Source organism: Lynx rufus, unplaced genomic scaffold, assembly GCF_022079265.1.
Source record: "Lynx rufus isolate CCGP_SWC_20201006 ecotype Redwood Valley unplaced genomic scaffold, mLynRuf1.p SCAF_3, whole genome shotgun sequence".
NCBI classification, from domain to species: Eukaryota; Metazoa; Chordata; class Mammalia; order Carnivora; family Felidae; genus Lynx; species Lynx rufus.
The window spans coordinates 80,653,205-80,679,027 of NW_025814845.1; the positions used below are offsets into that span (position 1 = coordinate 80,653,205).

The window sequence follows — 25,823 nt, forward strand, 5'->3', positions numbered from 1 at the left end:
GCTAGTTTTGCAACCTTGAACAAAATGGTTTCACCTTTCAGAGCCCAAGTTTCCTCAGCTGTGCAATAATAACTGGCCCCCAGTTTGATGTGAGGGTGACAGGAGCTAATGTTTAATTTTTTTTTTTTTGCCACGAGGTGTGTTTTAATTTCATGAATCATACAAATAATTTGCTATGATATCCCAGGGCAAACTGGAGAATTTGGCAGTCCGATTGGGGCGGGGAGGGTGGGCTCAGAGACCCGCAGGCCGGTGGCATCGGCACGGAGGGCCCGGGTTCACGGTGCAGCTGGTCGCTCGTGTCCATCTTGCAGGTGGCTCTTCTTCCTCCACGACGAGGGTGTCTCAAAGATGACGGGGGTGGGGAATCCTTTAGGTTCTTAGGAAATTTCGCTCCGCTTCTCCTGCTCAATGGTCCCTTTGGTCGGCAGGGTGTTCTTCTCCTGCGTCTCCGTTTTCTTCAGCTTGGTCTTATCCAAGCTGGCGATTTCCCCCATGTCTGGCTTGTCTGCCCTTTTCTTAAAGGGATCCCTGGAGTTCCGCCTGGAGCCCAGCGACTGGTGCTCCCACTCCCGTTGCTGCAGCAAGAGACCTAATTTTTTTTTTTAATGTTTATTTATTGTTGACAGAGAGAGAGAGAGAGAGACAGAGCATGAGCGGGGCAGGGGCAGAGAGAGAGGGAGACACAGAATCCGAAGCAGGCTCCAGGCTCTGAAGTGTCAGCACAGAGCTCGACTTGGGGCTTGAACTCACAGACCGCGAGATCATTCGAGATCATGACCTGAGCCAAAGTCAGATGCTTGACTGACTGAGCCACCCAGGCGCCTCATCATGAACTAATGTTTAAAACATCACATAGCACAGGGGCACCTGGGTGGCTCAGTCGGTTAAGTGTCTGACTCTTGATTTCAGTTCAGGTCATGATCTCATGGTCATGGGATTGAGCCCTGCATCAGGCTCCGCACTGACAGTGTGGAGCCTGCTTTGGATTCTTTCTCTCCCTCCCTCTCTCTGTACCCCATACCCTGCTCGTGCTCTCACTCTCCCTCTCAAAATAAATAAAGAAACTTAAAAACAAAAAGGCACCTGGCACAACTCTTTGCACGAAGTGACAAACTGATGGTGAATATATTAAAGTTGCCTGGCATGAGAAAATGAGAGAAGAGCCATTTTCTGTCAGAAGTGGACTTACAATGAAGCAAATGCTGTTTACGCTTCAGGGCCTCACTAGCAGGGAGTCAAAGGAAGATATTTTGTAGTCACAATAAGATATTTTAACTGCAGTGGCTAGGATCACTTTGACTTTGCTTTCTATCGCATGCCCTCCCATCAACTGGCATGGGGGCACTGGAGGCATTTTTGGGTTTCAGTGATGGGAAAGTTGAGTCTGGGAATCTGTTTTGTTTGGGTTTATGGGATACATTTGACTCACACTTCTACACAAGTGAGTTACTGCTCGCTAGCTGTCTTGGTGTTGGAATGACTTCTAGAAAAAGCAGCTCCCACGGTGATTTGCTTAGGTGCGAGGTCAGAGGTGTGGTCAAGCTGCTGAATGTGTGCATTGTACCCAGCGTCAGAGGCATGTGGCTGGGTATTCAACTCGATGTAACTGGTAGAAAATTCCCCCAAGCCCTAGAACTCACATGTTGAAACACTTGATAAAAGCCTTCCCAGTACTGACCAGAATCTTAAAAATTTATATGAAGTTATGAGTAAGGAGCCGTGACGTCGAAAGAAGCTTCTCTAAACTATTGATATATTTTGAACAAACTTGCTTCCGGAGATACTGAAGTCCATTCTCTCTATGGAAATTATAAAATAATTGTCATACAAAAAGTTGCTCAAAGGGCATGAAGTGCAAAGAACAGTAAAAAAAAAGAAGGCTAATGGAAGGTGTGTCAGGAAGTTAATAAAATTATGTTATTTTTCTGGATGTTGACAGTGTTTGTCAGTTTTCAATTTGTTATTTGTTGTGATTTTTTTTCTTATTCCTTGATACACTTGTACTTGTTTTGGGATTCACAATTTGCATTTGTTTCTAGAAACAGCCTTCAAATTGCATAAGCTTCCGAGGCATGCTACCTGAATCTGTCCATTCGTGAGAATTTCCACCTAGGAACCAGTGACCCAGAAGAACCTTGTTAGACACACCTCAGCTTGAGGCTTTCCTTGGCTTTTAGTTCTGAAGCACCATGAAACTGAGAAACCTGAACCACATAATGGTTGCAGGGATGGGATTTTTAAAAACTTCATTCTATGTAACAGGTGAACATGGGGGGTGGGGGGAAAGAGGGAGGCACACCAAAAACCGGACTCTAAACTACAGAGAACAAACTGAAGGTTGCTGGAGGGTGTTGAGCTAGATGGGTAATGGGCATTAAGGAGGACACTTGTTATGAGCACTGGGTTTTGTAAGGAAGTCATGAATCACTAAATCTTATACCTGAAACTGTATGTTAACTAACTGGAATTTAAGTAAAACTTGGAAGAAAAACAATAAACATTTCCTTCTGCTCTCACATTGCTTTAGTTCCTTTTGGCAAGTTGAGTATTGACTTTGCGTTCCTGAAGAGAAAATGCGGGTTCGTAGTCCCCTTCCTTCCCAGTGTAAACACACAGAAGCCTTTGAATCTGGAGATTCCTGACCACGCATCGTTAAGATGGCAAAGCGTCCATTAGATAAAGGGACTATGCCGCAGAAGTAAGTTGTGAGAGAGTACAACAGTATAATCATAGTCACTTTATGGGTAAAGAAACGGAGGCAGGAGAAGGCCCACCTGATTTATCAAGGCTACAGTGATTGGGATTAAATCCAACTAACTCCTGGATTAGTGAAACTCTATAACTTGCTGTTACCTTGCTACTGATTCACTTCAAAAACAGGAAGAAAGATTTGCCCTCGAGTGTGCTTAGATATTGACATTTCCTTGCCAACAGGTTTGAAGTTAAAAGCAAAATAGCAATTGAACGGATGCAATTTTGTTATAAAATGATAGGCTGTGAAACAGTCGTCTTAGAAGCTCTCTCCCATCCTTTGTTAATTGAAAAAGAGAGGTTCTTGATGTTGGATGTTGCCATGTAGCAGTTATTTTACCAAAATCAGTTTTCTAGGCCCGAAAATCTGAGGCCATTTCCCTTTTGAGCCTCCCTCCGCTTTGGCCCTTTTTACTTTCTCGACGTAAACCAGAGCCATATGTGTAAGTAGCACTGAACACCCACCTCCTTGAGATCTAGTCATCAGTACCTGTCTCTAGTTGCAGGGATTCATTACAGTTTTGTTGCAATTAAATACAGACTAGTATGACCATAAGGTATATTATTAATAGAATACCCATTTTTTTTTCTCCAGACACTTTAAATTTCTTGGTTAGGCCAAACCGTTCCAGTAGTACATTCCTTGCATAATTTTGCTTTTTTTTTTTTTTTAAAGTTTGTGTATTTTGAGAGAGAGAGAGAACAAGCAGGGGAGGGGCAGAGAGAGAGAGGGAGAGAGAGAATTCCAAGTAGGCTCCATGCTGTTAGCACAGAGCCCGACATGTGGCTTGACCCCAAGAATTACGAGATCATGACCTGAGCTGACATCAAGAGTCAGACACTTAACCAACTGATTCACCAAGGCGCCCCTAATTTTGCTTTTTAAAAACGATGCTTTTCTTGAAATGCTTTGGTTATAGGCCATCCATTTCCTTTGAGAGATGCTGTAATATATAACCCCCCGGAACCTGTAGAAATATTATTTGCTACAGCTTTGCGAGTCACAGTGTGGTCTGGACCAACGACATGAGTATCTCTGGAGAGCTGGTTAGAAACCCCAAGACCCACCCCAGATCTGTGGAATCAAAATCTGTAGCTTAAAATCCCCAGGTGGTTTATATGCTCACTGAAAAATGAGATCCACTGTGCTTCACTGCTTGCTCTATTTTCTTGATGACTTACGCGGAAAACTTATTTCAGATATGACCTAGCAGTTCAGTTCCTGGGTCTGGGGTAATAAAGAGTTTGCTCGACCCGAGACTGCCCGTCCCACGTATTGGTTAGGTGCTTTGGGTAAATTTATTTAATTTCCCTAAGGCATAGTTTCTTCTCTATAAAATGCAGACTACGATAGTACCTATTGCATGAAGTTTCTATGATCACCAAGTGAGAAAATACACATAAATTAATTAAGCCCCATATTCTAATCGCAAATGATAAGCAATAAAGGTTAGCTAGTCTTATTCCTGCTATCAGAAATTAAATTAAATTAAATTTTATTATTTTTTTTAATGCTTATTTATTTTGAGAGAGAGAGGGAGAGGGAGAGGGTGTGTGTGGGAGCTGGGGAGGAGCAGAGAGAAGGAGAGAAAATCCCAAACAGGCTTCACACAGAGCATGGAGACTAACAGGGGGTTTGATCTCACAAAAGCGAGATCATGAACTGAGCCGAGATGGTGACCTGAGCTGATATCAAGAGTCGGATGCTTAACCTACTGAGCCATCCAGGTGCCCTTAAGTTTCATTTTTTAATTGAATAGTTGTTTTGTCTTATGGAATCATAACTGATGATTTGGGGAGGGGGAGTTTAGAAAGTATAGAAAATATGAAGCCAAATTTATAGCCCTTTCCAGTAGGTATTCAACTTTTTGACTGACTTTACTCCGACTTCATCTTATTTTTTATATATTTCTTTCTTCATTCCAATTTCCTCAGAGTTTTACATTTCATTCTGTTTACCATAGTATCTTTGTAAGCCACATCAAAATTATTTTATATTGAGGTGTGACATGAAAAGAGCCATCATAATTACAAATTTGTTATCCCACAACTTTCACTATAAATTGCATTGACAGCCTTGTCTTATTTTTCTTCTCTACCAACTCCTTGCTGTAGTTATATTAGTTAACCTAGTAACCCTGAAAGGCAGGGATGCTTAAAACAATTTTTAAAGGAACGTAGTTGTCCTCACACAACCTTCTTGTTCACCACCCTATCTCCACTATTTGTATCTGACGTATAATGGGTGCATAATACGTTTACTGAGTGCATAATTAGGTACAAATTTATGTCTTAATGTCACTTATAGATTTATATCTTTTCATGTTTGCTATTAAATTCAAACCTGGAATGGGTTTCCATCATCTTTTGACTTATCCAGGACATAAGACTCAGGTCAAATGCCACCCTCACCAGGAAGTCTTCCTGGACCCTTCAGGCCAGACAGGGGGACTCTGTCTCCTAAAAACTATGGAATTCACTCGTCTTACTCTGCTGGAACTTGAATTCCTCCTTGTAGCTCTCCTCAAATGAGAGCACCAGCTTTAGAATCAAGAAGTCATGGGTCCAATCCTATTTGGGCTACTTACCAGCTATGTGACTTAAGGAACATTAGTTTCTCTAGAGCTGTTCTCTCACCTGTAAAATGGGGAGAATGGGGTATTGTATTATTACAATAGATACAATAGATAATGTGGATGATTAGCACGTTTCTTGGATATATGGTCACAGTCGTCTTTTTTCACAAATTAAATTCAGTTACCTTCTCTTGTGGACTCAGCAGGAAATTATTACAGGGCTCTGAGTGAAGTCTTATTCCTGTTACTCTTGAGGATTCTTTTTGCCTGGGGCTCTCATGGTTGACACAAGCTACCGGGATTGCATCTATTGATGATTAGTGGTGAATGTAGCTGTGATTAAATGTCTAGGTTTCATGTCTGGATTTCATGACTCGTCAGGGTGGTAGAGGAGGAAGGTAAGAAATATTTCCTGTTACCCAGGGAATGAGGTACAATACAGGAGTCCCTTTTGTTGTTGTTGAATTTATCCTTTTTTTATTCTATAGCATAACTTTTCTTTTTCTGCAATTCTTTTCCTAAGAATACATTATGGATGCCAGAATTAATTTCTTTCCAAGTGAATGCTGTGGATATTTTTTTTCTTTTGCCAGTTTTTAAAATAATCCCGAACTTCTTTGAGCTCTGTGCAGGGACATATTTTCAAGGTTCTGAAATGCAAAACGCATGAGAGTCAAATGAACAAATCTTTGGGTCCCTGAATTCTGAAAACGTGATTAATTAAGCCCATTCTCTTATTAGAGACTATACAAAGGTATCACATGAGATGTGATACACAAAATCCTTGGGGATATGGATACAGTCTACTATAAAATTGATCTGTATATTTTCAGAAATTTTTCTTACGAATACATACGTAATAAAAGAAGAATGCTTTGAACAACACAAAAGCTGGCACATCACATCAGGGCAGTATGCTCATTTTATATTTCCTATAGGTTTCTAACTATTCTGGTTCTCCCTATGGCGGCTGGGGAGACTTTTGAGATCAAGTCTGATCATCTTGCTTTCCGACTAAAGTCCAACTGGCTCCTTGTCGCCTACAGTATTAAATCTAGTATGAAAGGCTTTGCCGATTCTGGCTTCAAATGACTTCCCCTGCCCTCGTCATGGACTTCCAGAACTCTAGTTGCAACGGGGTTCTTACTGTCACTGCCTATAGGTGGCGCCCTTTCATAGCTGGACCTTTGCACAGGCTCTCTCCTGCCCATCATCTACAACCTGCCCCAATGCTCTTTCCACTTGGAAGCTTCCCTGCATTCCCCCAAACAATTATTCTTGCCTCTTGGGCCCTCTAACAATTTATAGATAACATTTACCTAGCACTTGTTATGCTGGCTAATAATTTTTCCATCACAAATCTCTGATTAGCTTAGGAGCAATTTGCAATGAGGATATTGCCTCTCATGGCTGTATGAGCCACCACATCCAACACTAGGTCTATTGCGTAGAAGATACCCAACACTAACACCCGATATTCGGTGTTAACGGAATAGGCACATTTGTTTTCGTTTCTACTTTTTCGGGAAGACTGTACATTTTGCTTCTCTCAGATTCAATTTAATTTTGTTAATCTTAAATTCATGTAATGAGTATTAATGCAAATTATCCTTCTATTTATAATGAGTCTTGTAACTTCGAATTCGTTGCTAAAGTACACACAAATTCCCACCGCTATTTACAATTAGACACAGTGGAAAACACATTTAAGACTTTTTTCCCTGATATGTGAAGGCACATGTCAGTTCCGAGGTTGCCTGTGGGCTCCTTTGCCGTTACCGGCATGTCAGTGCAGCCGCCGTTCAGATTCCCTGTTGGTCACTTAACTGATCTTTTTGGTTAGTAAGGGACCAGGACTACCCCCAGAACTCTGTAACCATGGTGATAAGATGCCCTATTTTAACTTTTCAACAGAAAAGATGAGATGCTCTCGCACTCTGTGCCTGTGGTTCCCAGTGGAATTTTCTGGAGCCATTCAAGCAGTTAAGCAATAGAATCAGGCCCCGAACAGATAATTACTTTTTTCCTTTATCCTGGTCGCTTTCAAATTAGGGGTGGTGACTGACAGCACATGCAGTCCATGACCAGCCAAATGTGAGGTCCAAGGTGAGCCCGGAAGGCTTGTCATTCTTATAATACACCAGCTGGGGAAAAGCTCCTCTAAGCCAAGAGGTTTACTTCTTAAATAAAATTGGAGTACTTACCAAAAGAACAACTGTGCGCTTTTGTATGTGTTGCGAAATAAAATTATTACGGAAGATGGACGTGCTTCTTGCAGAAAATCAAAGTGCTCATTTAGACCATGTTTTCTAATCAGAATTAGTCTTGGACGTAGTCGAAACGGGGCCTAGTGTACCTTTGACATTTGGGGGGCACCGAGGAGGCACAGTGTCCAATATCTTCCCCTTTCTTTAGTCTGAAAATTTAACTTGCCAGAGTTTTTCCCTTTAAATGTTTCCAAGCCATTGTACTGTAAATATCTTTGGGAAAGTCATCACAGCAGAGGAAAGGCTGACATTTAGTGGCCTGTGAAATAAGACTGGTTTGTAGCCCTGTTTGTTTGGACTAAAGAGTGTTTTCTAGATCTTTTTAAGCCAACATTCAATCATAAGAAGACATCACATGAGAACCTACGCTACTTGATCACCTTTAAGCACTACGGGATATGGCAAAACTACATTCTCATGAGACAGAAGCTACACCGCCACTGTCCTATTTAAATGGGCCAAGTCCTCTCGAATTTGTCACAGTGTCCATCCCTCCACATGTATTCAGCAATGCTTCTTCAGGTCTCCCTTGCTCATTTACTTTACACCCTTGGCTCCTGTAGGTTAAAGAAAAAACAAAACAAACAAACAAAACCAAAAACAGAGTGAGCTTCAGTAATTGTGACAATTCGGAGGCTGAAGACAAGGCGTCCCCTCAGGTGTGCCTTCTTCTCTAAGATACCCTTAAGAACACTAAGACATTTCCATGCCCCTTCTCTTCCATTGTTCCCGCCTGCTATGGACCGAATGTTGTCTCCCACACCCCTCAAGTTTATGTGTTGAAACTCTAACCTCCAATGTGATGGTGTTTGGAGATGGGACGTTTGGAAGGTGATTAGGTTTACGTGAGGCCCTCATGATGGGATTACTGTCCTTAGAAGAGATCAGAGAGCTAGCTCGCTTTCTCTGCTGTGTGAGGATACAGCAAGAAGGTGCCTGTTGTCTAGAAACCAGGGAGAACGTCCTCACCAAGAGCTCTACCGTGATGGCATCCCGATTTCAGACTTCCAGACTCTAGCACTGTGAGAAATCAGTATTTATTGTTTAAGCCATCCGGCCTACGGTATGTTTTTACAGCAGCCTAACTGATTTAGACATGGCTCGCCTTCTCCTCTTGGGCTATGATCAGAAAACATACACACCACAGAAAACAAAAAACCCCGCGTATTTCTAATGTATTTTTCTCAAGCATTTATTCAAAAACTCTTATTATTTATAATGTAGCCTGACTCCACACATACTTACATACATACATACCACACACATACATAAATGTGCCAGAGACATCCTACTTTTACTTGAGGCTGGCTCAAGTTTGAGTTTTCTCAAGTTGTTGACTGCCCCCTCCATTGGGAACACATTGTGGTTGTACCCGAACAGTGCAGCAAGACTGAGTTGAGACATGGAACTTATTCTGTAAAATTGGTTGGTATGGGAAAAAGTTGGATACTCTATTCCCAAACTTCATTCTCTGTAGGAGTGGCTGTCTGTAGGAGTGGCTGTTACCTGACTGTCATGTGACATACTTTGACTTAATGAAGAGCTTTATGAGGAGATGCTTCAGGACTGGGAAGGGAAAGGTGGGAGACTGTTTTCTTTCTTCCTTGGAAGTCTTTAGAGTCTTATGCGTTTATCAGAGGCCCCTAATTCCTTCTCTATCCAAATCTCTCACATGTGCAATGCAAGGTTTATCTCATAATTTGCCACCAAGTTTAAAATGCAGATATCTGAGCAAGAGTTTGTATGCAAACAACCTCAGAGGCATCCACACTTCAAAATATACCACTCACAATAAGTTATACGTAGCAGCCATGAGGGTACTTTTTTAAAACTAGGCTTCACACCCAGTATGGGCCTTGAACTCACTACCCTGAGATCGAGACCTGAACTGAGATCAAGAGTCAGCATCTGCTCAGCTGACTGAGCCATCCAGGTGCCCCCGCCAGTATCTCTTTAAGAGAATCTGCAGTGGGAGACACAGTGAACTGACAGCTCAGCCGTTGTCCCCTCGGATTCATCCCTGCGAAGACGTGAGGTCACACTTCCCCCAGCTGCTCCCAGCCAATCACTGATCGCTGTGGGGATGCCAGAGCCAGCTCACATTTGGTGTGGGGATGCCTCATTGGCTACATGAGATTTTCTTTTTCTCTTTTTAGTGTTTATTTATTTTGAGAGAGAGAGAGAGAGAGAGGTAAAGGGAGAGAGAGAGAAAAGAGAGAGAGCTCCGTGTGGAGCTTGATCCCATGAACTGTGAGATCATGACCAGAGCCTAAATCAAGAGTCTGACACTTTACCAGCTGAGCTACTCCGGCAGTGGGTGGTTAAGACTTCCTAAGAATTGTGTTTCTCTCTGAGGCTCTTCCTGCCCGATCCCTTCTTTCTTCTCTTTCTGCAGACGGCAGACCTCTAGCATGGGCTGAAGGCTCTCCCTGCCTTCTCTTGCTTGTTTCCCTTCAGACATTTCCTCCAATGAATCTCTTGCATCTCTCATCTTGTTTTGGCATCTGTTTCTCAGAGGATCCAAACTGACGCACTGTAAATGACTGATTATGATTGGCAGAGTCAAGAGGAATTATAGAGAAACATCACAGGAGGACCTGTGTGGGTGTCTTCAAAAGAGCACAAAATTATAAAAATGATAACCTTTCTTATCAGTCAGCATGACTATTATGTCTCCACATAGTGTGAGGATCCAAATAAATTTTAAAACAAGATTCTGGTTATTGTGGGCACCCGATCTCATGGTTTGTGGGTTTAAACCCCACGGTGGGCTCTGTGTTGACAGCGTGGAGCTTGCTTGGTGTTTTCTCTCTCTCTCTCTCTCTGTCTCTCTCCTCCTCCTTCTCCTCCTCTGGCTCTCTCTCTTTCAAAATAAAAAAAAATAAACTTAAAAATAAAAAAAAGATTCTGGTTTTTTTTTTAATGTTTATTTTTGAAAGAGAGAAAGAGAGAGAGAATCTCAAGCAGGTTTTTTTTTTTTAATGTTTATTTATTTATTTTTGAGAAAGAGAAAGAGAGAATCTCAAGCAGGCTCCACACTTAGCACAGATTTGGGGCTCAAACTCACGAACCGTGGAATCATGACCTGAACTGGAAATCAAGAGTCGGATGCTTAAGGACAAAAAAATAAACTTAAAAATAAAAAAAAAAGATTCTGGTTACTGCTCTTTGGGAGTTGTAGTGGAGATCAAATCTTGTAGAGACCAGACATTCACTCATTAAATAATAACAGTAGATAATGCAATACACAGAAAAGGTTTTAGTGATGGATTGTCAATTGTTAAGTTTAATAAATGCTTTGAGTGCAGAAACAGGAGGGAGAGGCCACTTGGAATTTTAGAACTTTTGGGGAACATTTAAGATAGACTTCCTTTCTAAAAGCTGGATCTCATAAGTGGATAAGAGCTGGTTGCTTCCCTTATGGAGAAGTGATAATGTAGAAGGCTGAAAGAGAGTGGTTATATGAATATTGGGACAGACAGTCATCAAGCAATACCCTTAGAGCTGTGTTTCTCCAATGGGGTCTCAAGACCTCCGAGAAATCTTAAGAATCTATAACAAATTGAAAAATATGCTCCCCCCCCATTTTGACGCTAATCTAAGAAATTAGTATTTGCATACACTTGAGATCCCTTGGATCACCTTCTAAATGAGGGCTGTCTCCATTTCTTTGCTTCTGTTTGTGTTCATAATTATGCTGGCCCCCAACAGTACCGTTTCAATCATCACAGGCTGAGAAAAAACAGAAGCAGACTTCTATGTAAATGAAGCACTCTTGTCAAGGCCAAGTAGCGTCATTTGGGCACTGAAGAACGGATCATTTCGCAGAACAGTAGTTTGAGTAGAGAAGAGTGGTGACAAATGACAAAACTGAGCCATCACCTAGCACAGGACAATGTATATATATATATCACAAACTCAAAGCCATCATGTACTAATAGATGAGATGTGGCAACGTAGATTGAGTAAAATGATTTTAATTTTCGTATTAAATTGATGTGTAAATTTGAATTTAGCGCTTTTTAGTGTTTAAGATAGAATTTGTAAGTTTGATGTGGCCTTATGATATAAAGTGTATGAGCTTAAGGAATCTATACTTAGTTGTTGTTTTTTTTTAATGTTTATTTATTTATTTTTGGAAGAGAGAAAGAAAGAGAGAATCTCAAGCAGGTTTTTTTTTTTAATGTTTATTTATTTATTTTTGAAAGAGAAAGAAAGAGAGAGAGAATCTCAAGCAGGTTTTTTTTTTTAATGTTTATTTTTTGAAAGAAAGAAAGAGAGAGAGAATCTCAAGCAGGTTTTTTTTTTAATGTTTATTTTTTGAAAGAAAGAAAGAGAGAGAGAATCTCAAGCAGGTTTTTTTTTTTTAATGTTGATTTATTTATTTTTGAGAGAGAGAAAGAGAGAATCTCAAGCAGGCTCCACACTTAGCACAGACCCCGATTTCGGGCTCAAACTCACGAACCGTGAAATCATGACCTGAACCGGAAATCAAGAGTCGGATGCTTAAGGACAAAGTCACCCAGGTGTCCCTACACTTAATTTTATGTACAAAGTGATTCACCTGTGAGTATGCCCAGCTCTTCTCCTGTCCACCCCCAAAAGGGAAAACTATTTGCTCCTGCTCCCTACCCTTCCCTACACTCCAGAGGAGGGTCTGCTTCTGAGCAGATACCTGGCAAAGGACACCAAGATGGGGGAAGCCCCGCTGGCGTGGGGATACCAGCAGCCACGTGGGTGTAAGAAGAGCCCAAGTTTGCTATTAGCATCTACTTAATCCTTGAGCTGGGTGCTTCCGTGCACTGTGTAAACTCCTCAGCCATAGGAGGGGTCTTCAACAGGAACTCTGCGGTGAAAAGAAAAGGGCCGAGATTCTTGGTGGGAGAAGCAAAGTGCACAGAATAAGGAGTAGAGAAAGAAAAAAGTTGATGGGTTTGAGGGAGTAGAAAGGGAGTTGTAGGAGACCATGTTAAGAAAGAACATGTAGAGAAATTTGAAGAGGCTAGAAAGTTTGGAAGCATGTCAGAGAAATTTTTCTGGGGGTTATAAAGAAGATTCCCTCAGTGTTTCTCCTGGAGTCACAGGTAAAGACTGGACTCCCGTCAGAACTGTTTGTGTTGAAGGACACGTGGGAGTCCTCAGGGGTGGATCTTTTGAAAGTCCTGTCTTGAGAGCTGCTGATATCCCGGCTCCTCCAATTATGGACCAATTAGGTTAAACTCAAGGATATCTCTCAAGGACAGACATTACATTTCAAGGGAGGTATTGAGAAAGGAAATGTTCTTTCAAGTTAAAAGGCACCCAGCCCTCATCCAAAGTCTCAGTTGCTATTATCTTCTGAAGTAGAGGAATTAGCATTTGATTTCTCTTCTGCCTTGCCTTGGGGTGGGCAGGGTGGAGCTTACCAGAACGAAAAAGGAGATACATCAGTCTGCTCAAGCTTCATAAATTCTTTAGGGTCACGATTCTCCCACTGCATTAGCTAAATGGGACTTCATGGTAGTGCTGGGCTGCAAGAAGAAACCTATGCCAGAGAAGACACCCAGCCGCCAGGTAAAGTGCGATTAGCCGAGCATATAAAATATAATTCGTGTCCTGTCGATCGTACATCTCAAATAGCTCTTGCAGCCGGCCCATTCCTCTCCATCTCCACCCCTTTCATCTCCTCTCCGTTGTTAGAGTAGTTTTTAACTGGAATCGTGCTTCCAGGCGGCGTCTTTTCCTCCATTTGTTTATATCCACTCACTGAGCTTGTCTATTCCGTGCTGTCACTGGCGGCTCACTCTTTAGACCCTGCCGTGAGGCCCCACAGCCTCTGCCTCTGCCCAGTTTATAGCCTAGTGGGGACAGAGACGTTAAATGGGTAATCATTCAAATACTGAGTGTGTTGGGCTTCTGGGATCTCATTACAGAGGAGAGGAAAGTCTGGGAGTGCAGAGAAAAGCTTCCGGAGGAGCCCAGAGGGTCTTTAATCTGAGGCCAGAAGGTTGAGGAGGAATTCACCAAGCAGAGGGCAAGCCGAGGGGTGTTGGCTCAAGAATGCCCTAGGGGCGCCTGGGTGGCGCTGTCGGTTAAGCGTCCGACTTCAGCCAGGTCACGATCTCGCGGTCCGTGAGTTCGAGCCCCGCGTCAGGCTCTGGGCTGATGGCTCAGAGCCTGGAGCCTGTTTCCGATTCTGTGTCTCCCTCTCTCTCTGCCCCTCCCCCGTTCATGCTCTGTCTCTCTCTGTCCCAAAAATAAATAAACGTTGAAAAAAAAAATTTAAAAAAAAAGAAATACACAAAAGGCATCTTATGTTAAAAAAATGAATCAAAATTATATTTTTAGGTCATCAATTCACTACTTAATAACCGTTTTAATGAGATCATAATCCCTATGTTGAAAAGAGCTTGGACCTATGGGGCGCCTGGGTGGCGCTGTCGGTTAAGCGTCCGACTTCAGCCAGGTCACGATCTCGCGGTCCGTGAGTTCGAGCCCCGCGTCAGGCTCTGGGCTGACGGCTCAGAGCCTGGAGCCTGTTTCCGATTCTGTGTCTCCCTCTCTCTCTGCCCCTCCCCCGTTCATGCTCTGTCTCTCTCTGTCCCAAAAATAAATAAACGTTGAAAAAAAAAATTTTTTTAAATAAAAAAAAAAGAATGCCCCAAGTGGAACACCGGGAGAGGCTGAATGATGCCCAGGAAAAAGGAAAAGACTAGCATTTAGGGGCCAGGTAGGTTAGGTAAGTTAGCCTTCAGGCTCAGCTCTAGAAGGGCCCTGTAAAAAAAAAGTGAAAATTTGGTTTTTTATTCTAAGGGCTGTTGGAAGGCACTTGAGGTTTTTTAATCCAAAAGTGGTAAGATTGGCTGCAGAGTGGGCAATTCATTGCACAGTGTAGCTAATCTTTTTAGAGTGCAAGGTGATTAACGTCACTCCTGTTTTAGTAAAAGTTTTAGTGATATTTTATTTTATTTTATTTATTTAAAAAAATTTTTTTTAATGTTTATTTATTTTTGAGACAGAGAGAGACAGAGCATGAACAGGGGAGGGGCAGAGAGAGAGGGAGACACAGAATCTGAAATGGGCTCCAGGCTCTGAGCTGCCAGCACAGAGCCCGACGCGGGGCTCGAACCCACAAACCATGAGATCATGACCTGAGCGAAGTCAGACGCTTAACCGACTGAGCCACCCAGGCGCCCCTGTTTTATTTTTTAATTAAAATTAAAAAAAATGTTTATTTTTGAAAGAGGGAGAGAGGGAGACAGAGCCTGAGTAGGGGAGGAGCAGAGAGAGAGGGAGACACAGAATCCGAAGCAGGCTCCAGGCTCTGAGCCGTCAGCACAGAGCCCGATGCGGGGTTTGAACTTACGAACTGCGAGATCATGACCTGAGCCGAAGTCAGACACTCAGCCGACGGAGCCACCCAGGCGCCCCTTTAGTGACTTCTTAATGCCATCAGAATGACATCTAAATTTTTAATAAGTTTTGCCAGGCTTCCTGCTACTTTTCCAGGCTCATCTTCGATTCCCTGCCCCTGAAGGGCAATAGAATCTGCCACCCCAGAATGTGCCTCTTTGGCATGAAGACAATTTTGAACTAAAGACAGTCAAGGCCCCTTAACTGCCTGAAAGGATTTAGATAATGATTTTAATTGGAAATGGGATGAAGTCAGAGGTCGAGCATCAAAAGTAGAGAACTCAAAGGAAACTGAGATGGAAACTTTGCCTTAGGCTTTTGAATTCCCTTTAAAATGTAACATGGTTACCTTATAATTTACTTGTAATCATATTGGCTCGAACTTGAAGGGAGAGATACAGGAGGCACAGAATCTGTAAGATGTCATAACCAAAACTGGGCATCATTTTCCTCGAAACCGATTTTAGTCAAAGAGTTCTGGTGTTTAAGATTTTTTAAATCTAATTTTAAGAATGCTATACAGGTTATATTCAGGCACTTGATGTTTTTGTAGATCTTAAAACACTCTCAAGGGTTAAGAAAATGCAGGCTTATCCTTATCTCTTACCTTGTACTGCCATCCTGTGGCCATTTCATTTTCTAGTTTACAAATCCATTTGCACAACCTTATTTTCTGCCCTCATTCCAGATTACGTTTTCAGATTTTATCAGTTCTCAACCAACATAGATACGCTACAATGTTAGTTGTACAATATTTAGTAGCGTTTTGCATTTTGCAACAGTAAGATGTCCCATCATGCAGTAATATATACTACTACGCAATTTTAATTCTGAGTGAGCTTCCATTCAATATTTTCTAGAGAGCTTTCCTCAAATTTCTTTCCATCCTTCCTTCCTGATCTGGCCTTTCAATGGATGCTTAGGCAGTAGCAATTTATTGTCTCAAAGACTGACTCCCTGGGTTGCCTCTCTCTATTTGAAATACTTACAGATACTTTCCATTGGAACCCGGCTTTGGATTTCCTTCCCTGGATCTCCCCTCATCTGACTTGATAGACTTCTAAGTCCCAGTGCCCTCACTGGTGAGATGACAGGTCTAAGCGGGATCAGGCATGGCATGTACCACAGAATGTGCTCATGTTCTTCTGGCTTGTGACCATCAAATTCTGCTTCTCTGTGGAGAAGTGGCGGGGGGGGGGGGGCGGGGTGTGGAGGCTGAAGGGTGCAAAGGGCAACTACTGTCCCAGGGGTTCTTTGTCTAGAAGTAGATTTGGCCTATCCAACCAGGAGACTGATGGCACACACATTCCATGAGAGCAAATTTTGTTCATGCTGTCTACTCAAGACCGTTAAGACCTAGAGTCTAGCCCAGTAGGAGATAAGTCTGAGGAATAACAATGATAATGGCTAATATATGGAGCTTTCATTTACACCCCAAGTCTTGTTCTAAGCACCTTATATGCATTATCTCATGTTTTAAGCAATCTTGTGAGTAGAGGCCACTAGCATTCTTATTTTACCAATTAAAAACCCCAAGTCTTAGAGGGGTGATGTTCCTGTCAAAGGCAAAGAAAAAAGGGAAACTGTTGGGGGGCTGGTTTGTGATTTTAATTAGGGGAATTAAGGAGGCCTCATTAAGAAGATACTTGAGTAAAGACCAAACGAGGCAGAGGAACCAGCCAGCCAGGCAATTTTCTCATGACCAAGTGTATCCGGTTGAAGGAATAATCAGTGCAAAGGCCCTGAGGCAGAGCTGATGGGTTAGTGAAAAATTAAGGAGACCAGTGTAGCTGGAGCAACAGAATTAAAAAAAATAATGTTTATTTATTTTGAGAGAGAGAGAGGAAGAGAGAGAGAGAGAGAGGGCACATGAGTGAGCGTATCCTGCACAATCTGGGGAGGGGCAGAGAGAGAGAGAGGGAGAGAGAATCCTGATGTGGGGCTTGAACTCAAGAACCGTGAGATAATGACCTGAGTCAAAATCAAGAGTCAGCTGCTTAACTGACTAGGCCACCAGGTGCCCCTAGAATAACAGAATTTGCCAAGGGATCACATATAGGGTGAAAGAGAGAAGCGTCAAGACAGATGCCATGTTCTTTGCCTAAGCAACAGTCAGGATGTAGTGTCCATTTACTGAGATGGGAATAATGGAGGGAGGTGCAAGTGTGGGGCTAGGGTAGGTTGATGGAGGCAGGGTAGTTGATGCGGGAAAGGTCAAGACCTCAGTTTTGGACAGTTGCCTTTGAGATGCCAATTAAACGTCCGTGGTGAGATGTTGAGGAGGCCTTTATTTTATTTTATTTTAATTTTTAAATGTCTATTTATTTTTGAGAGAGAGAAAGAGAAGGTAAGTGGGAGAGGTGCAGAGAGAGGAGGACAGAGGATCCCAAGTGGGCTCTTCGCTAACAGCACACAGTTGGATGTGGGGCTTGAACTCACAGACCGGAAGATCGGGACCTGAGCCGAAGTTGGTTGCTCAACCGACTGAGCTAAGGTGCCCCGAGGACGCCTTTGGATATGAAAACCTGGAGTTCAGGAGAAAGATCCAGGCTGAAATGGAAATCAGCAGTAGCTGGTATTGAAAACCACGAGACTGGGGCGCCTGGGTGGCTCAGTCTGTTGGGCGTCCGACTTCGGCTCAGGTCGTGATCTCGCGGTCGGTGAGTTCGAGCCCCGCGTCGGGCTCTGTGCTGACCGCTCAGAGCCTGGAGCCTGTTTCAGATTCTGTGTCTCCCTCTCTCTCTGACCCTCCCCCGTTCATGTTCCATCTCTCTCTGTCTCAAAAATAAATAAGGTTAAAAAAAAAAAAAAACCACGAGACTGAAAGAGATGGTCAGAGAAGTGAGTTTAGTTAGAAAAGAGAAGGGACCAATGCTCAGACGTCAGGGAGATGAGTAAGCATTCCTAAAATGGTAGCTGCTGGCGTTATTATCATAATTTCTCCCAGATTTCCTTATTTGAGGGCCACCCCTCACTCCAGCTCTCTGGTTCTCCAGTAAGGGGCCATTTGGAAAAATCCCACCTTGTGTCTTTCAGTTTCTCTCCAGGACAGCACTTCCATTGTAAACACTGCTTCTGGCTGTGGCCACCCACGTGGGACACACTGCCTTTTCCTGACAACGCCTCCCATTCCAGCTAAAATCAAGGTACCTTGCTGCTTTTAGTACCTGGCTGTCTGCTGGGGAGAGTCCCTGCCATCCCCCTGCCTGTCCTGACGCCATCAGCCCTCTGCCCACCCACCATCCTTGGGAGCAGTCTGTCATCTCACCTTCAGGGTCTGGGGTATCTGGTCTCGATCTGACAGCTTCTTCCTCTCTCTGTACAGGGAACAAGTCCCATGGAGTTCACATTGCTTTTTCCTTTTACCATCGAGACTCTTTCTCTTCCTCACATTTAAAATTTTTTTTTTTAACGTTTATTTATTTTTGAGACAGGGAGAGACAGAGCATGAACAGGGGAGGGTCAGAGAGAGGGAGACACAGAATCTGAAGCAGGCTCCAGGCTCTGAGCTGTCAGCACAGAGCCCGACGCGGGGCTCGAACTCACGGACTGTGAGATCATGACCCGCTCCGAAGTCGGCGGCTTAACCGACTGAGCCACCCAGGCGCCCCTCTCACGTTTAAATTCATATTGATTTTCCCTAAAGATTTGGACTCTCTGGTTTGGAAAACCTCACTACATGTTTCTATTTTTTTAACTTAAAAAAATTAGAAAAAAAATTTCATGCTTATTTATTTTGAGAGAGAGAGAGAGAGAATGAGTCAGGGAGGGGCAGAAAGAGAGAGGGAGAGAGAGAGAATCCCAAGCAGGCTCTGCACTGTCGGGACAGAGCCCAACAGATACCACAAATTGTGAGATCAAGACCTGAGCTGAAGTCAAGAGTTGGACACTTAACCAACTGATTCACCCAGGTGTCCCTTTTCAACTTTTTTAAAAAATATATTTTTTATTGAAGTACAATGAAGATAAAGTGTTATATTCTCCTCCTGTGCATGACATAATGATTCAACAATTCTGTACATTACTCAGAGCTCATCGAGGTACGTGTGCTCTTAATTAATCCCTTTTATTTATTTCCCCCACCCACTTTTGTCTTCATTTTTAACTCTGAATTGTAACATCATATCTCGTACAATGTAAATAATATTAATAAGATGGATACTTTGTACCCACCACCCAACTTAAGAAAAAAACATTCTGGTGACTCAGATGTCCCTTGTGCCCCTCCTTTTTTTTTTTTTTTTTTAATGCTTATTTATTTTTGAGACAGAAAGAGACAGAGCATGAACGGGGGAGGGTCAGAGAGAGGGAGACACAGAATCTGAAACAGGCTCCAGGCTCTGAGCTGTCAGCACAGAGCCCGACGCGGGGCTCGAACTCACCGACTGTGAGATCACGACCTGAGCCGAAGTCGGCTGCTTAACCAACTGAGCCATCCAGGCGCCTTGTGGCCTTCCTTAATGCTGCCCTTTCTCCTCCCCACTTGAGGAAACTTGTGCAAGATATTCCCTTGCTCATCTTTACAGCGATGTGGGATAAGGGGTTTCTTCTAGGAATTAACACCTTCTACCGTTAGTGAAGATCTGGAAGGGACTGTGGGAAAGATGGAGGAAAAACCACTAACCAGCCTTCTGAAGCTGCGTGCGGATGGGCCAGCCAGCGTCTCAAGGAGAAGCTAAGAATCCGGGCCACCGAGCGGGGCTGCAAAGAGGCAGCTGCAGGAGACGGTGGGAAGGGACGGCCTCTGCGAGGTGGTCCCTCTTCCAGTCCGCTGCCATCAGCCTGCAGTTGGCCAAAGGGCCGGCAGTGGATAGAAGGGCTGACAGCTGCCGAGAGGAGAGGAGTGTAAGTAGGAACCCAGCACCATGGCCGCTTTTGACTGCACATGCCTTCCAAGAAAACGGGCTGCTGCTCCCCTTCTGCCTCCCCTTTCTTATTTAAGTTCCTCTTTTGGTCAGGTTTGACCTCCAACCACATAGGGAAGGGAACTCTGGGATTTGTAGTTTCTAGCTTAGCCAGACTGGCAATGAAATACACCAGCGCTGCTGCCTATGAGTGAATCCTAACACTCAGTATTGTTGAGTTTGGGCCGCACTTTATTATCACGAACCATGCAGCTTAGTTTTTTCTACGACTCGCTTTTGTCTTTTCGTTGGGGTTGTTAGCTTTGGTTTTTGAGATTCCATCCTGCTGATCCGTTCGCTTTTAACTACTATAGACAGAATTCCAAAGTATGAAAATATATATGTATTTTATGTATCCATTTCAGTAGAATTAGATATTTGGGTTTTTTCTTTTCAGATTTTGCTTCTATGAACAATGTTTCTATGACTATTATATATGTCTCCTTATCTGTAAAAGTTCCTGTAGCACATATACCCAGGAGAGACACTGTGAGGTATAGAATATGTTACGTGCAGCTTTATTACATAGTGTCAAACTGTTTTCCAAGCGGACTGTGCTCCCACTGGCAGTGTGTGAGTGTTTCTGTTGCTAAACATCTTCATTATGAAGACACTTGACATTGTCAGATATTTTAAAATTTGCAAAAGCAAAGAGGCATAAAATGGCATCTGATTTTGATTTCAATTTTTTTTGACTTAATTATGAATGAGACTGGACATCTGTTACACATTTTTTTCACCATTAGCATTTCCTCTTTTATGAAATAACTGGTGTCTCTTTTGTTCTGGTTCTTTTCCTTAGAAGAGTTCTTCAGCAATTCTGGATAACAATCTTTTATTGATTGTTTATGTTGCAAATATTCTTTCTCAATTTGTGGCTTGTGATCAGTTTGAGTCATTTCTGCTTTGCTGCTCTATTTTATCGACCTACCCCTGTTCCATTTCTACACTGGATTGTCTGGTCATGTTCTTCCTAGTGTCTTTTGATGAACTCCTGGAAAGCCCCAATTTTAGTGTGGTAAATGTGGCCTTCCTCCCCAACTGCTTGGTGATTTGGGGTCTTGCATAAGGAATCCTTCTTTTCTTCCATATTGTAAAATATTCTATATTGCCTTCTAAAGTTATTCTGGTTTTGCCTTTTGCAAAGTGTTTAATTTCCCACAGATGATGTGATACATGCTCCTTTATAATTGAGCTTCCATATACGCATGAGTTTGTTTCTGGCCTCTGGTCTGTTCCATTGGTCCTGACATGTGCAAGGACAAGTGTCCCCATCTTGTTCTTCTTTAGCATTGCCTTGGCTTTTCTTATCTTATCTAAAAAAGCCATTTGCTTTTCTGCATAAATTTAAAAATCAAATTGTCGAGTTCTCCCAGAAACCTCTGTAGTGATTTGTGTAGAATTAGGGGACAACTGAACTCTTTATGAACTACTCTGCCATCTCCTGCCTCCTCTTTCCTTTCAACATGACCAGTGCTGCTGTGTCCTTTGTCGAGGACTTCCTGGTGGGTGGAGTGTCTGCGGCCACCTCCAAGACCCCTCGGTAGCACCCATCGAGCGGATCAAGCTGCTGCTGCAGGTGCAACATGCCAGCAAGCAAATCACCGCAGATAAGCACTACACGGGCATTAGAGACTGTGTGGTTCGTATCTCCAAGGAGCAGGGAGTCCTGTCCTTCTGGTGTGGTAACTTGGCTGGCCAATATCATCAGATACTTCCCCACTCAGGCTCTTAACTTTGCCTTTCAAGTTAAATACAAGCAGACCTTCATGGGTGGTGTGGACAAGAGAACCCAGTTTTGGTGTTACTTTGCAGGGAATCGGGTCAGGTGGCGCCTCTGGGGCCACGTCTCTGTGTTTTGTGTCTCCTCTTGGTTTTGCCCATACCCTTCTAGCAGCTGATGTGGGCAAAGCTGGAGCTGAAAGGGAATTCAGGGGCCTCCGTGACTGCCTGGTTAAGAACTCCAAATCTGATGGGACTAAGGTCCTGTAGAAAGGCTTTAATGCTTCTGCGCAGGGTAACCTCATCTACTGAGCTGCCTACTTCGGTATCTGACACTGCAAAGGGAATGCATCCACATCCCAAGAGTACTCACATCTCCATTAGCGATGATCGCACAATCCGTCACAGAGGTTGCTGTGTTGACTTCCTATCGGGTTGACACTCTTTGTCGCCGTGTGACGGTATAGTCAGGGCGCAAAGGAGCTGATATCATGTGCACAGGCATGCTTGACTGCCGGAGGAATACTGCTCGTGATGAAGGAGCCAAAGCTTTTCCCAAGGGGGCTTTGTGCAATGTTCGCAGAGGCCTGGGCGGTGCTTTTGTGCTTGTCTTGCATGATGAAATCGAGACGTTCACGTGAGTTATCTCCTGGCTTTTTCACCCTGTGAGCAGGCATGTTGTAGCGTATAACATATCTTGAGCATTCTTGACAGACTGTTGGGTATCTATTTATCAATGGCAACTATTGACTGGTTGGAAATGGGAAGCAATACTATTCATCTGACCAGTCTTCTCCTAAAGCCATTTCCGCGATGATGGGACTCAACTGTCGTTTTTTCAGTCACTCCTGATAAACAAATTTGAAGAAATAAAAAAAAAAATCCAAAAGAAAACAAGAGAAGTCTTTACAGACTGCTAATCTGTTCCCGCTGAATCTGTTCTGCTCATGAGCTCATGGCTGCCATCTGAAGACTCTCTCACCTTTCTTGGCACCTAGTTTTGGCCATGTGTGGCAGAGTACTTGCAAACTGATTGCCATTATTTCCTTCCCTGTATCCACATGTCACTTTGCTGCTGTCCTTTCAAGAAACAGAATATGCCTCCTCCTTTGGAATATGAGCTGGCGTTATCACTTGTTTGCCTAATAGGTTGCAGTGGGTAAGATACCGTGCCAATTCTGAGCCTCGGTCTCAACCAGACTTTTGCGCCATGGCTCTCTCCTGGAATTGTGCCACCGTCTGTGAACAGCCCCGGGTGAGTCTGCTGGATGGTGAGAGACACATGCACGGTTAGTCACCTCATAGCCAGGCTTTGCTGTATACTAACTTTGACCTCAAGCAAGGTGCCTGAGGCACCTCATCTCTAAAATGAGGATCATAATAATATCCAGCAAACAGTGTTGTTGTAAGGATTAAGTGAGCTAACATAAAGTAAAGCATTTAGTGGGGCACCTGGGTGACTCAGCGGGTTAAGCATACTCCTCTTGATTTCGGCTCAGGTCATGATCCCAGGGCTGTGGAATTGAGCCCCGTGTTGTGACCTCTCTCTCTTACATAAATAAACTTAAAAAAAAAAAAAGGTAAAGCACTTAGAAGGGAGCCTGGCACATAATAAACTCTTTGAGGGTCAGTTATTACCATTATAGTGCAAAAGAGTGCACATTTTGGACTCATATGGAGAAAAACAAATTTATTTGCCCAGAACATAGAGTGTGTGCTTAGTTGGGAAGAAATGGCTGGGAAGGCAGGGAGGAGCAAGTCTGTAAGTAGCCTTGAATGCCTGCCTCAGATATACGGATTTTTATTCTACAGATATTAGGGAGCCATTGCAAGTTGTGAGCATTTAAGAAGCATGATGAATGTATTCAAATATTTAGATAAGTTCTCACATTCATATGAAATGGTCCCCCATAATTTTTTCAGTCTCTCTAACTAAAGACTGATTGGAGATACACTTGATGGCAAGGAATCCTAAAATGGTCATTTATTTTGGGATGGAGTAGCTGGATGGGTTTGCTTATGTTCACACGGTTGGGTGGCTGTTGCTTTTGCAATGAAAGCAAAAGAATCTGTGGTACAGTTTATGTTTGAGAATCGGGCAACTTAGACCAAGCCATTAAGCAGTGTGGAAGACATAACCTCCTTGGTTATAGCCAGGGCTGTGACAAATAGTCAATATATTTGTATACATCTTCAACAGATATTTATTCTGCTTGGATTTTATGCTAAAAAGGAAATAGGCAAATAGAAGACATGATCTTCACTGTTTGAAGTTTATAGTCCATTGAGCAATAAAGACCAATAAATAGCACCTGTATGGTAGATCATGGTAAATGCTACACAATGAGAGCATCCATTGGATATTTGGATTTAGAGAGATATGAGAGCTGAGATCTGATGATGGATGATTCAGAATTTGCCAAAGAGGAGGAGGCTGGGGGTTTCAAACAGCGGGAACAGAATGGATAGAGACCTAGAGCAAGAAAAAACCATGGAGAATGTTTTATAATATGTATATACGGGGGCAATATCATTGGCCGTTACTAATAGTCTCACTTCTTCTTGAAGTTATATTATGGAACAGGGTAATGAAACCAGGTGGGCTGCATGAAGCCTGCAGGCTGTGGGTTGCTTATCAATGTATTAGATTCTCACTTAACTCTCCTTCCGTAGGGGAAACACACCTAAGAAATAAATCACTAAGAACCTAAACAGGTAGTGTGGGGGCACAGGACAGACTGCCCCCAAATGTGCCACATAGTGATTATTTGAATTAAAGTTACTTAAGAAACAGCCAGTGTAAGAACACTCTGACCCCCTCCTGCTATGGCTCCAAAAAGCAGGAAAATAAATCTCCTGTGGGAAACGTGCCCTCCCTGCACCAGGAGATAGAGGGACATCCATTTTGTCAGAGACAAAGAAATTCAGAGCCAAAGAAGCCTATCTAAACAAATCCTGTTACTATTCTAGCCTCCAGCCCAAATTTTATTTAGAACTCCTTACGAAGCTCTTGAATATAAATTTTCTTTGTTCTGTCAATTCCTCACAGATTAAAAAAAAATTTTTTAATGTTTATTTATTTTGAGAGAGAGAGACAGAGACAGAATGTGAGCAGGTTGGGGCAAAGAGAGAGAGGGAGACACAGAATCCGAAGCAGGCTCCAGGCTCTGAGCTGTCAGCACAGAGCCTGATATGGGGCTTGAACTCATGAACTACGAAATCATGACCTGAGCTGAAGTTGGACGCTTAATCCACTGAGCCACCCAGACACCCCAATTCCTCACAGATTTATGTTTCTTTGTCTAAAAAGCATAAAAGTGCATACCTTGGTCATTTCTTTATTTTATTATTATTTTATTATGTGGCTTCAGTGTGCATGTAATTAAACTTTGGTGTTTTTGGTTTGTTTCGTTCTTTTTCCTGTTAATCTGTCTCACGTCAATTCAATTCTTGTACCGGCTAGAAGAATCTTGAAGGATAGGGAAAAATTTTTGCTCCCTGAGAGATGGTTTAGTTACTAATTTGAAACCCAAGTGAGAAGGAAGGGTATCCATGATGATACATGTCAAGATTTGGATGTGGAAGGAAAAGAGGTCAAACAAAAGTCTTATGAGTTATGCCAACCAATTCATGGGTAGAGGATTTTCTGTACTATTTATATATACATATGCTGTCAGACACAGTGAATTTCAAGTATAGGGGGCTCTAGGGTATTTGGTTTCATAATATTAGACTAACCAACTGTTCTCTCATGCTTTATGTTGATGGTTCTCCCTGGCATGTAGTAAGTGCTCAATAAATACTAGCTGCTATTATTATTTTATCAGTATTAAGAACAATATATGATTCAAGGTAACTTAACAATGGAATCACGTAGAAGGCTACAATGGGAAAACACTGCATATGTAGCTTGTTCTTGATTCTTTTTTCTCTCTCCCATAGTTATTTTATTATTCATGGTTATTTCTACACAAAGGGGATACAGAAAGATGTGACTCAGTTTCAGTGAAAGATTAGTGTTGGGAGTTGTGCAATTCTGATCCCCCGAACAAACCTCAATTCCATCACCACCCCCAAAACAGTGAGTGTTGGTGAATTACAGACCAGAATGTTTTTTAATAAAGGTGCTCATGGGGAACTGCTGAAGTTACAGGACCAAAGGTCAGATTGGCTCAATATTAAGGCAAGGCTGCTACTCTGATGTGAGT

At 42.8% G+C, this 25,823-nt stretch overlaps 1 protein-coding gene and 1 pseudogene across 1 annotated transcript; one reads left to right on the top strand and one right to left on the bottom strand.

Moving 5' to 3' along the window:
* Positions 1-328: 328 nt before the first annotated feature.
* Positions 329-7,115, bottom strand: LOC124521114 (thymosin beta-10-like). Its single transcript, XM_047092271.1, has 2 exons — positions 7,110-7,115; positions 329-578 (listed from the first exon to the last, which is right to left on the bottom strand). The coding sequence occupies exons 1-2, from the start codon at positions 7,113-7,115 to the stop codon at positions 381-383; spliced, it is 204 nt and encodes a 67-aa protein (XP_046948227.1). The 3' UTR covers positions 329-380.
* Positions 7,116-21,359: 14,244 nt separating this feature from the next.
* Positions 21,360-22,256, top strand: LOC124521284 (ADP/ATP translocase 2-like; annotated as a pseudogene).
* Positions 22,257-25,823: the final 3,567 nt, after the last annotated feature.